Source organism: Oryzias melastigma, linkage group LG5 (genome assembly GCF_002922805.2).
Source record: "Oryzias melastigma strain HK-1 linkage group LG5, ASM292280v2, whole genome shotgun sequence".
Classification (NCBI taxonomy): Eukaryota; Metazoa; Chordata; class Actinopteri; order Beloniformes; family Adrianichthyidae; genus Oryzias; species Oryzias melastigma.
The window spans coordinates 33,378,244-33,389,598 of record NC_050516.1 but is presented as its reverse complement, the minus strand read 5'-3'; the positions used below and the strand labels follow the sequence as shown (position 1 = coordinate 33,389,598).

The 11,355-nt window shown below is 38.0% G+C and overlaps 2 protein-coding genes across 2 annotated transcripts in view; both read right to left on the bottom strand.

The window, feature by feature from the left end:
• larp4ab (La ribonucleoprotein 4Ab) overlaps positions 1-8,892 on the bottom strand; it is a 12,937-nt gene extending 4,045 nt beyond the window's left edge. The window contains exons 1-7 of the mRNA XM_024269382.2: positions 8,640-8,892; positions 5,117-5,255; positions 4,601-4,802; positions 3,558-3,694; positions 2,411-2,514; positions 2,179-2,289; positions 1,778-1,831 (exon numbers count right to left, since the gene is read on the bottom strand). Of these exons, the coding sequence (XP_024125150.1) occupies positions 1,778-1,831; positions 2,179-2,289; positions 2,411-2,514; positions 3,558-3,694; positions 4,601-4,802; positions 5,117-5,255; positions 8,640-8,642 (750 nt within the window). The 5' untranslated portion in view covers positions 8,643-8,892. The remainder of the gene's footprint in view (positions 1-1,777; positions 1,832-2,178; positions 2,290-2,410; positions 2,515-3,557; positions 3,695-4,600; positions 4,803-5,116; positions 5,256-8,639) is intronic.
• Positions 8,893-11,243: 2,351 nt separating this feature from the next.
• Positions 11,244-11,355, bottom strand: part of pfdn5 (prefoldin 5) — a gene marked incomplete in the record, with an annotated part of 3,491 nt that continues 3,379 nt past the window's right edge. The window contains 1 exon segment of the mRNA XM_024269074.2: positions 11,244-11,355. Within this exon segment, the coding sequence (XP_024124842.1) occupies positions 11,342-11,355 (14 nt within the window).

Below are 11,355 nucleotides of genomic sequence, written 5' to 3'. Positions count from 1 at the left end.
GGGGGTGTAAAGTGGAAAAACAGGAAGAAATGCAGAGTAAGTTGTTAAAAGTTGATCCTAGGTAGCAGCAGTGCTTATGGGTCCTTCCAAGCGCGATACTGATCATCACAGGGGTCAGAGGAACCTTCATCATCATGTGAAAGATCTACAGCATCCACAACATGCACAAACTCAATCACACCGTCACAGATTTCAGTAATGTTGACATCACATGTTCAGCCCCTTCAGGACATTTCTGCTCATATTTTTGTATTCAGAAACTGTCATGTTTAAATATTCCTCAGAGGAAATGAATGAGAAATTCCAAAATCCTTCATAAACCTTGTGCACTTGTGAACGTCCACAACATTTGTTCTACTGTTGTTCACACACAAAGAGTCTTTAAACCGGCTCTCTCCTCAGCTCCAACTCCAGCTCACTCTGGAAAACATCACATTTGGATCAGCATGAAAGACTCACAAATGGACATTATAATTCATTTGTTGTGGCTTTCAAAATGTTTCATTCATTCTTCAATAAGTTAGACCTGTCTTCATAGTGTTTAAGAAACAACTACAAGAAAATTACACAAAATCCTTGAAATGTATGCAAAGTAAAAATGCACTATTGCTAATGAACATTTTTTAAAAATGTAAATTACTCTGAGACCTCAGAAATAGACATTGTGTGTAGTTTTCTTTTTCTTTTCTTTTTTTTTATTTTCTTGTAGTTTTTATTTCCTGTAAAGTCAACTGTCATTGAATCCTTGATGAAAAACATGTTTGCCATAACAATGGTAAATAAAGATTGGAGAAGAAAAAACAACTTGTGAACTTCCACACACTTTCAGCTAAAGACATCATCCACACTTCGAAATGTTCAGGAACCACTGGGTTCTTAGGGTCATTTGGCTTTTACCTTTTTATCTTCGCAACATGCTAGCTAACTGAGACATTTCCACTTTTTTGGGGGCTAATTTAAACTTTGGCTAACATTTTAGCATTATGCTAACTGTTTTTGGCTAATTTAGACATGCTTCTACTTTTTTGGGGGCTAATTTGGAGTTTAACACACATTTTAGCTTCATGCTAGATAGTTCTGGCTAATTTAGAGTTGTTACCAGTTTTTTTTTATTATTATTTTTGGCTAATTTGGAGTTAAGCTAACATCTTAGCATTATGCTAGCTGTTTGGGTTTTTTTTTTTTAATTCGGACATGTTTCCATTTTTTTTTCCTTTTTTTTTGCTAATTTGGAGTTTAGCTTACATCTTAGCATTATGCTAGCTGTTTTTGTTTTTATTTGGATGTTTCCATTTTTTTTGTTTTGTTTGTTTTTTGGCTAATTTGGAGTTTAGCTTACATCTTAGCATTATGCTAGCTGTTTTTTGGCCAATTTAGACATTTTTCCAGTGTTTTTTGTTTCTTGGCTAGTTTGGTATTTAGCTAATATGTTAGCAGGTTTTCAGCTAACGCATTTCCAGCTAACTGCTGTGGCATTGTCAGTGGCCACATGCAGCTTACACCATCCACACTTGCATCATCACATGCTATACATCTAGTTTTAAAGAGCGTTTACATTTATCAAGACACTATAACAGATGAAACACATCCTAAAGTATGTTGTACATTTTTCTGCCAAGGACAGATGATTTGACGCTGGATTTGACCCGAGCTTATCCAGTTTGAACATTCCTGTCGGTGATCCGAGGCTAAAGTTCAGCCCTGGAGTCTCAGTGGGAACGCAGTTCAAGTCTTGATGAGTCGAATGTTCTATTGATGAAAGTCGGCTGTTACTCACCATGATTGGTTTCCCCTGAAATAGTTTCACATCCTCTCGCAGATACTTGTAAGCCTGTTTAAGATAAAAAAAATACATTTATACAGTCATTTCTAAATGTGTAAACGTTGCTGATTTGACATTAGATTCCTTAATGGTGAGTTCACCTGTAGGATTGTCATAAACTGAATAAATGTACACAATAAGCTTAAATACAAAATATTTGAACGTACAGCAACTTTTGAACCGTTAACACGATAATTCCAGTAGATTCTGAAGGAGAGAAGCAGCTCGTTCGAGCCGCTTCTCTCCTTCAGAAACTACTGGAATTATCGTGTTCAAATTAATAAATCAGAGTAAATCAAAGAACACTGGAGCTCCAGAGTCACAGGGTTAAACGAATCTAAAGTTCACCAACATACCTGCTGTGCATCCATATCAGACTGAAATGTGATGTACCAGCTGCTGTTGTGAGCAAACTCAGTCCTCAACACTTTTGGACAGTTTTCACTCTTAAATAGAGCTTCCACTTCCTGAGAAAACAGATATAACGTTTCAGGAAGGAGGACAGAAGGTCTACATATTTGATAGGCTGACCATGAACTTTGAAAGAGAGTAAGATACAGAAAGCGGCTGTATCTTCATTCTTCATACCTGCACTGGGGTCGTCTCTGGGATTTCTCTAAGAATGATGACACAGCGGCTGTGGTTCGGTCGGACCTTCTTACCGGATTCATCCACTTGCACCATAGGAGAAGCTGGATTTAAAAAAAAAGAAAAAAATTGTACAATTTAGAGAAATACCTACTGTCAGAGTGCAGCACTGCTTACCTGGCACAAATTTGTATTTTTTATTTTTGGTATTTACGTGCATTAGTTTATTACATTACATTCTTGAAGAAAGTTTTTACTGAGCTTCTGCATGAAATATTATTTTAAAAGGAAACTTAAAGTCCCACTATGACAATTTTTAATTAAAAAACATTCCCAGTAGTGTTTTAACTATTATGAAGGTTTTAACCAAAATCCCACAAACTAAATGTCTTAAAAATCCGTTTTTCATGTTGATCTGAAGCCTGTTTCCAAAATCTCCTCTGAGGGGGCGTGGCTTTTGGAGCTCCGCCCCCGATCCCCCTGTCTGATTAGCGTAAATCTTCATAAAAACATCCATCAATCTGGGTAATGTCCAGCCGTATGGTTCTGATCCGGATGTCAGCTGGACGAGGAAGTGAAGATCTTCATGGACAGAACTTCCTCCAAAATCCTGATTCTTTCTCCTTCCAGTTCACCAAAGACTCTTTTAGCTAATTCTCCAATGTTTATTGACTGTGATCAATACATTCAATCATTGGTTTCTCAGAGTTCTTGATAAAATAATCAAAGCTAACATCAAAATGCTCTTTCATTGATTTACAATCCTTTCCAACTGCGGTCAAATGAGCCGCCGTTCACATTTCCGTGGTCACATCAAGAAGCTCCGTGGAGTCTGGTGGAGATTTTCCAGCGTTCTCAGTCCTGCTACCGTAAGTATTGGATGAAACTCACACCAAAAATCCAGTGATGCTGATTTGACCACAGAAATGTGAACGGCGGCTCATTTGACTGCAGTCAATGTGAAGATACCATCTTCTCTTCTCCAGAACCTGAACTAGACACTAGGAACAGATGAGGGTTTAGTGCATGTGCAGCAGAGCTGTTGATGGAAAGAAGATCATTCATTCAGACAGAGTCTGTCCAAGACAGTTTGATTGATCTAAAAGGAGAAATACTTGAAAATGTAAGTCAGCAGCACCAACCGTACCTTTCAGCACATCCAGAATGAGGTCGATATCCGTGGTGAGAGCTTTGATGTCCTCCATACAAGCGACAGTCCAGATGGAGACGAACTGATCGCTGTCCATCTGAGAGATGAGGTACAGATCCTTCGACAGATTCTCCCTGCAAACAACAATTTATGCGATTTATTGGCATTTTCTTCAAACACACAGCAAAGTGTTAAGTTACTGAAAATGAATAACCACCAATAAAAAGTTTTCATGAATATAAAGAAGAGTTAAGCTAAACATGCTTAGATGTTTCTAAGTTTTTACGGCAGCATGCAGGTTCTCATCAGGTCTACACTCGTCTTCTCGTATGGGGTCCAGATGACCCAGCCCTACATTGATGTGTCGTCCATCCCATGAATAAACTGGACAGGATCTCAAGTCTACCACGACACCAGTGGAAATCAAAAATCATTGAAGAGAAAAAAAAAAAAGTTCAGCACTCTTGTGTCTTGTGGGGTCCAGATGACCCTGGTCCCAACATTCCTCAGATAGAACGAGATACGATTGGCTGTAGATGTATTCAATCAGCCTCCTCTGAACTTCACACGTTTACATCAATCTTGATCTTGATCAGATCTTTGTTTTCATTCTAGAATCCTGGATTATTCCTTTGAAAGTTTAAATGAAAGAGAAAATACTTGAGTGTTGGTGTCTGTTAGAGGAAAGTGTAGAGAGTGATAAGTGAGGGAACACTGGACTTAAGTCAAAGTGTGTTTGTTCTTTAGGCCAAAGAAAAACTTCTAAAACACGTTTTAACCGTTTGTTGAGGAAATATTGTTGTTTTTTCATGTCAGCAACTTTTGAGTTTTTATTTAGCTGAGGTGGTTGTTCATCAGGAGTTTTGGGTAAACCCCTCGTGCTCCTCCGCATGTTTACATTAAAGTGAGGTCATCTGGACTCCAGAAGATCCCACAGCAGCAGCGCCGCCGCCTGCTGTGGGATGAACGGGACTAGAGCGTCCTTCAGGACCTCATCACCGTGGATCAGAGCTGTATCCTCCACTGACCACAGCACTCACCGACTAAAACAAGCCTCCAGCCGATGCTTGAGCGCTCGCCGTAAACCCTCTTCTGTCATTGGCTGGTTCTCAGAGCCGTCTGCAGCTTCACTGTGAGAGTCGAAGACCAGACAGACGCTGTGGGGCGAGTCCACGTCGCTGCCGGTGGATTCAGTGGAGCAGTCCTCTGTGACGTCCACATGCTCGGCGGGGAATCCTTTACCTGTGAGGACAAACATTCTCACGTTACAATGGAACAGCGGCGACCTGTTCTGGGCGGAGCCAGCCTTCACGCAGCAGCAGCTGGGCTTGGCTTGACCCTGAAGAGAATTCTTTGGTTCTGAGGATGGATGAGGGATTTTCAGATTATCAGCATGTTTTAAACAAACAGACGTTAGTCTGCAGACGCCCAGATGAAGGAGTGGAGGTTTCTTCATGAACCACATCCAGTGATGATGAGAGAGTTTAGAGAACGCTTTGGGTTTACACTTTAGGATGAGACGGAGTTTTATTCTATCGTGTTAATTCATCTTCTACCTTCAGTCACGTCGGACGCTGGAGGACACGTCTGCAGCCACGGACAATCCTCCGTCTCCACGGGGATTTCGCTGGGCTGGACGGGGACGCCTTGCCAAACTTTGGCATTAGGGTTGAGACCGGCTTCTTTGGTCGTTACCTGCAATCAAGAGAAGTTTAGCTGATAGTTTCCACAGACTGAAGAAAACCTCTGGATTTCTTAAGTAGTGGTTCAGAGAAACAGAATGTACCAATGACCCATTACATCACTAAAATCCCCAAATCCTCCAGAGTCATCCGACGTCTGCTAGAGAACTTCTGGATGATCAAGTGGACTCTGGTAGAGACTCTGCTTTGTGCACAGTCATAAGAAAATGCCATAAGAACACGCTAAAAAGAAAAAAAAAGTTTTGATTCTTCAGTCTTGAACATGTTGGATTGGATCCAGAGTCAGGAAAACATCGACTGTATAGACCTGGACAGGCTGAGTGTGATGTCACACATAGAAAATGGCGACTTCAGGCTCCAACAAAATGAAGTTGATTCAGTTACCACTTTTCTACCATACAGAAGTCGCCATATTGGAGCCAGTCTACAGTGATTGGTCCGAGTCGCGTTTCTATGGCAACTACTGTCACCAATCAGGAGTGAGCTAGTTGGAAGGCCACACCCCTTCCACTGAAATCAGATCTGGAGAATCTGTTTATGTGGAGCCAGCGAGGATCACATGCTGTTACTGAGGCATCTGATTGGTCAGTTTATAACTTGAATAACGAGATAAAGAAAATCTGTCATTAAAAAAAGAACATAATCAAGATCATTCTACAAAAAGGAATGACGATTCTGACCACTAGAATGACTGAGTAATAACGGGTTATTTCTCTATAGAAGTCTGACATTTTGGCTTCTTGGAACCAACAGATACTTCCTGTTTGGGAGGGGTGAGGGGTGTCACTCAGTCCAGTTCTCTTATACAGTCAATGGTAAACATTTCCTAACCCTGCCTCATTGCAGATTGTAAACAAATACAAGATTAAGGTTTAGAGTAACTTCTAACAGTAAAGTAAAACAATTCCCATTCCTTTACCAAATCTGTTCTCAATATAAAGTTAATAAAACCAAACTTTCCAGCATCGACCATCAATGGTTTACCCATAAAAGATAAAAATAAATAAATTAGTAACTAACCTTTAAGCAAAAAAACTTTCTGCAACTTCAATACAAATTATAGTCGTGACCTAAAAACCACCAATAAATCATTTACTTCGCATTAAATATCCACTTGCACCTAAAATGAAAGAAACACATTTTAAAATAGACCATTTGTGGTCTAAAACAGTTTTTAACTTCTTCTGGAATAATGCTAAAGTATAATGCGAGCGCCACCTAGTGGTCAAACTGAAACGTCCTCCAGGAGAAGCAGAACAATGTTTATAATGTTAATCATGTGAACATTTTTATTAGAACTTCTCCTTTAGATATTCCAGTATGTCGACTGGATCAGATTAATATAAATATATTCAAATCATACAGTAGATAATTATTTCTAAACAAATGTGTAAACCGTACAAACTCAAAATTTTTCTGATTTGAGTGAATTTAAAAAAATAAAACTGATCCAGGTTTGGGTGAATCAAATCCGATCTGGGAATCATCCTCGATATGCAGCCCTAATCTGAACCGTGTATCTTCTGTTCATCTAAAATATTAGAACGTCTCTTTTGCAGCGGTAAAGACATAAAAATATTCACAATTGGTTGTCACTCAAAGTTTTTTTTTTTTTTTTTTTATATTCCCTCTTTTTCATTCCCGGATGTTTTCTACTTTATGGAAGTTTCTGGTGTCAATCTGGTTATTTTGAGCAAACATTTCATTCATTTATTTAAATAGGAAAACAATTACCTTTTAACTTTTGATTTATTTCTCTGACTTTTTAAGTGTCTTAAGACGCATTTCAAACAAAAACTAGAAAACGTCAGTAATCTAGCAAAGCATGGCATTTTGCCTTGTAATTATCTATTTTCTTGTGTCAGTTTTATTGTTATTTGTACATTCTGACCATTAACTTGGTTTGTATACCAATAAATAACATTTTCTTCTTTTAATTCAAACACAATGTCAGTAAAATACTCAAGACATTTCAGGAAAGGAAAAAAAAAACACACAATCCAAATATGTGAGATTGATCAGAACAATATAATACAGTAAGAGAGAGAAAACAAAAGGAAAAAAGAAATTGGAGGGTTTGCTCAATCAGAAATAATAAACATGTTTTTGTTAATTTCCTAATACAAATTTTAAACATTTATATAGAGGCTAGATATCATTTATCATCAGTTTCTTGAAAATTATTAAAAAACTGTATATTTGACTTTTTTTCTTATGAATAGTGGAAAATTGAATCATGAAACATAAATAAAATCATGTGTTTAGATTCCAAACATGCTTTTTAGGTGAGATTACATGTACTAAAAATAAAAATGGTTTTATTGTTTTATTAAAAACAATTAATTTAACAATTATTAAAAAACACATTCTGAACTCTCTTCGTCTTCCTGACTGAAAAAAAGATCGATTTTCTTTATTTCTGTACATTTTTGAATAAAAAATATTTGATTTCGTTAGAAATAACATTTATAAGGTAATAAAAAGATTAATTTGTTCGCGGGGATAGTCTCATTGCACACATGAGGTTTAGACAATTCACAGTCCTGATTGGCTCTTTCGCTGCTCCCCGCCCATTTTAATCACGTGCACACATACGTGCCGAAGCCCCGCCTCCCAGCATGAGTGCGGTTTCAACAAGGCACCTTGAGCCACCATCCATTGCAAAACAAATGTGTAGAGGTCAGACAGTAAATCTGATCATCGGAACACACTCAGATCAGATCAGATCCACCTTGATCCGTCGGATAATCACATCTGTGAATCCTCAGGATCAGACTCCGTCACCGAACCATGAAATCCAACTTCCAGGTTCGGAGGAAGCACGTGGCGCGAAGCTTCCCGCTGTTAGAACCGCTACAATCACGTCCAAACACGAACGTTTATGTAAACACGACCGCGGGTTCGGTTCCGACAAACCTGAAGATCTACGGAAACCGCGGTGACCGTAGATCGAGCAGCTCGTCGACGTTAAACTCGAAAATCATTCAACAGTTGTGCGTAAGCTAGCGCGCTGAAGTGGCACGCGCTCGGTCTGCACGTGCGACAGAAACGGTAGCGTTACCGTAAGAGCGGGACGTAACGTTATTTAATGAATCTAGCAGGACGTTACAGGTTACCGGAGCGGCGGGAGTTTAGCTAACCGGCTCACTAGCGAACCGGCCGGTCGACCTGTCAGTCATCGGCCGTTCGTTGACATATGGCGACCGTCCCCGTCGATAAAGGCGGTTCCGGTTCTGCTGCGGCCACCGAACAAATAAGACCAGTTGTTACCGGTGTTCCCGCCAACGAGCGATAGAGGAAACGAACTTTTCTGACACCGAAAACAAACTGGTTTCCAGGCATTAGTCGCCCCCCGGCCTTCCTTCCTTCCTCTCACCATTCTGCCGTCCTCCGGTTTGAACCGATGACCTTTCACGACCCTCAGCAGGTCCAGATCCGTCCGGAACCAAACGACCCTCCTGTAGCAGAACCGACCGCTCAGTCCGCGCTGCTCATGTTCTGGCGGTTCCTCTGCGGGTGGAACAGCTGTCTGGTCCCGCCGACCTGCCGGAGAGCGACGGAAACTTCTGAGAGCGAGAGACCGACCCGATGACGTCACGGGGCTGGACCCAACCAGTCAGCCAACGCAACTTAAACAACTTTAATAAAGTTATTCAAAACATATAAATACACTCCACAAATTCTTAAATGGACAAAAACAAAGTTTCATGATTTATTATGACGATTTCTGGAACACTAATAATGTTTTCTGATAATAATCGATAAAAAGTTCGTTTTGTTCCTTGATCAATAATCCGCTCTGGGACTGGAAGACAGAGGTGGGTAAACTTTTCCTCGATCAATAGTCAAGTATAGATATGATATCAATAAAGTTTATTTCATTCATAATCCCTTTAAGGAGTAAATAGAAGATAACCAAATATCTCTTTGATCTTCATAGAAATTAGTCCGAATAATAATAATACTAACACATTTCAAAAATCTAATCAGCCTGTCCTCTGGTGGTCATTATGAGATGTTACGTTTTTCTTTATCTCGTTTCTTTTTCTTTTCTTAATTTTTTAAATTATTATTTTTGTAAATTTGGTACCAGATGCTTTTGACCTTTTTTGTCAACCTTTCTGGTGTTTTTCCAAACTTTCCTGCCAAAGGTTTCGATTAAATTAATTCTCACCTCAACATGTTTTGTTTTCTCCATTTTTATTCGTCCAGTTCACATTTATGAAAAAAAAGCACGAATTTATCTGTATTAAAATGTGGTTTACAGAATGTCTGAGTATGTCTGACTTTTAAGATAATTTATTATATATAACCTTTATTTATACAGGTTAGTCGATTGAGAACAATTTATCGTTTACGACGACCTGATGATGCATCAGCAGTAAAAATAGAACAACAGGGTAAAAAGTTACACACAGATTAAAATATATAAACTTCTAACAACAATATTTTAAATATTTACAATAAAAAGTCTACATGAGGCACCAAGTTAATAATTACAATAAAGACCAATTAAAGTCATAAGAACAAACAAATAAAATAAATAAATACAAAGACCATGTGAATAGTTTGACTCTTTTCTCTCTTGTTTAAACTCTCAAAGTTCAAACCTTCATAGAAATAAGTCCAATTTAATAGAATTAAATAAAGATCTGATCAAATATTTACCCAGATCTGCACACATGGAGACGCAGCATTTTTAAAATAATGTACTTGGGTCATTATCACTTTAACGTTCTTCTGGTGTCCACATGAGTCTCAGCAGTTTAAAAGAAAAACAAGGATTTAAAGACGCACAAATATGAATAAAATCATTAAATTGTAATTCCTTCAGTTTATGCAAGTTTTCTTTGGATGTGTGTGATTTTGGTGTGTACCACAGACTGTTCTGATTACTTCAATGTGTGTAATATGGGATTAAATGACGATAAATCAAAAAAGGTTTTAAACATTTTTTTTGTCACAGCACATTATTAGATCGAGCAAATAATTTACAACATGCATGTTCAATTTTCATAATAACACTGAACGGCGTTTGTTTCGTTTTTGATGCTTTTAAACCATCAACAACGACTTACTGTTTTCTGACTTCAGAATTTTTCATGGGCTTTTTTTTTCAGTGGCCCTAATCCTCTTCCGTATTATGTATGTGACTCAACTTAAAACAAAGTTTTTACTTTTTTTGTGAGTAAGTACATAGGAACAAACTCTCAGGAATAGACGACTCCAGACCTCGAGGACCGCAGAGTCTGCATGACTTCCAGATATCCAAACTCAATCACACAGGAGATCAAAATCCAGAACACACCTGAGGTCACGGGCCGAACGGGATAAACATTTATTGAACACTAAAACTAAATTATTAAAACTTTAAGACCTTAACTTTTTAACATAATTATGAACTAGATATACAGCATTACTTGTGATAATGCTAGTGTGGATGCTGGAAGCTGAATTTGACTGCTGAAGATGCGGAAATTGATAACTGAATTCACTGAACCCATAGCTGATAGCTATCTACAATATTAGCTATATATAAAATTAGCCTAAAAAAAAAAAAAAAACACTTAGGTTAGCCAAAACAATCTAGCCTGTAGCTGAGAAAATGACTAAACTTCAAAATATCTTAAAACACTGAAAAATAGCTTAAATTAGTCAAAACAGCTAGCATGTAGCAGAAACATTTGGTAAATATAAAATAACCTCAAAGATATTAGTAAATTCCAATATAGTCCAAAAGTCTAGCAGACTGACGATTTTAAAACCGTAACTTTTTAACCTAATTATGAATAATAATTAACTTTAACTTTGACACATATAATTTAGGAATTCCAATAACAACATTTATTAAGTTAAATGTCCACTAGACAGTTTAAAACTCTCAATGTAACAAAAAAAAAACACTTAAACTGGAACTTCTTAAAACATTTTATTCAGGAAAAAATGTAGAGATGATATTAAAAAAAAAAAACTGTCCAACTTTAAGGTCTAGTAAGCACTTTAATAATCAAAGGGAGGAAAGCATCACAACAGTGTTGGCAGGCGTTCCTGTGGGACATTCAGAAAGCGTTGGTGCGTTCAGGCCTTGCTGG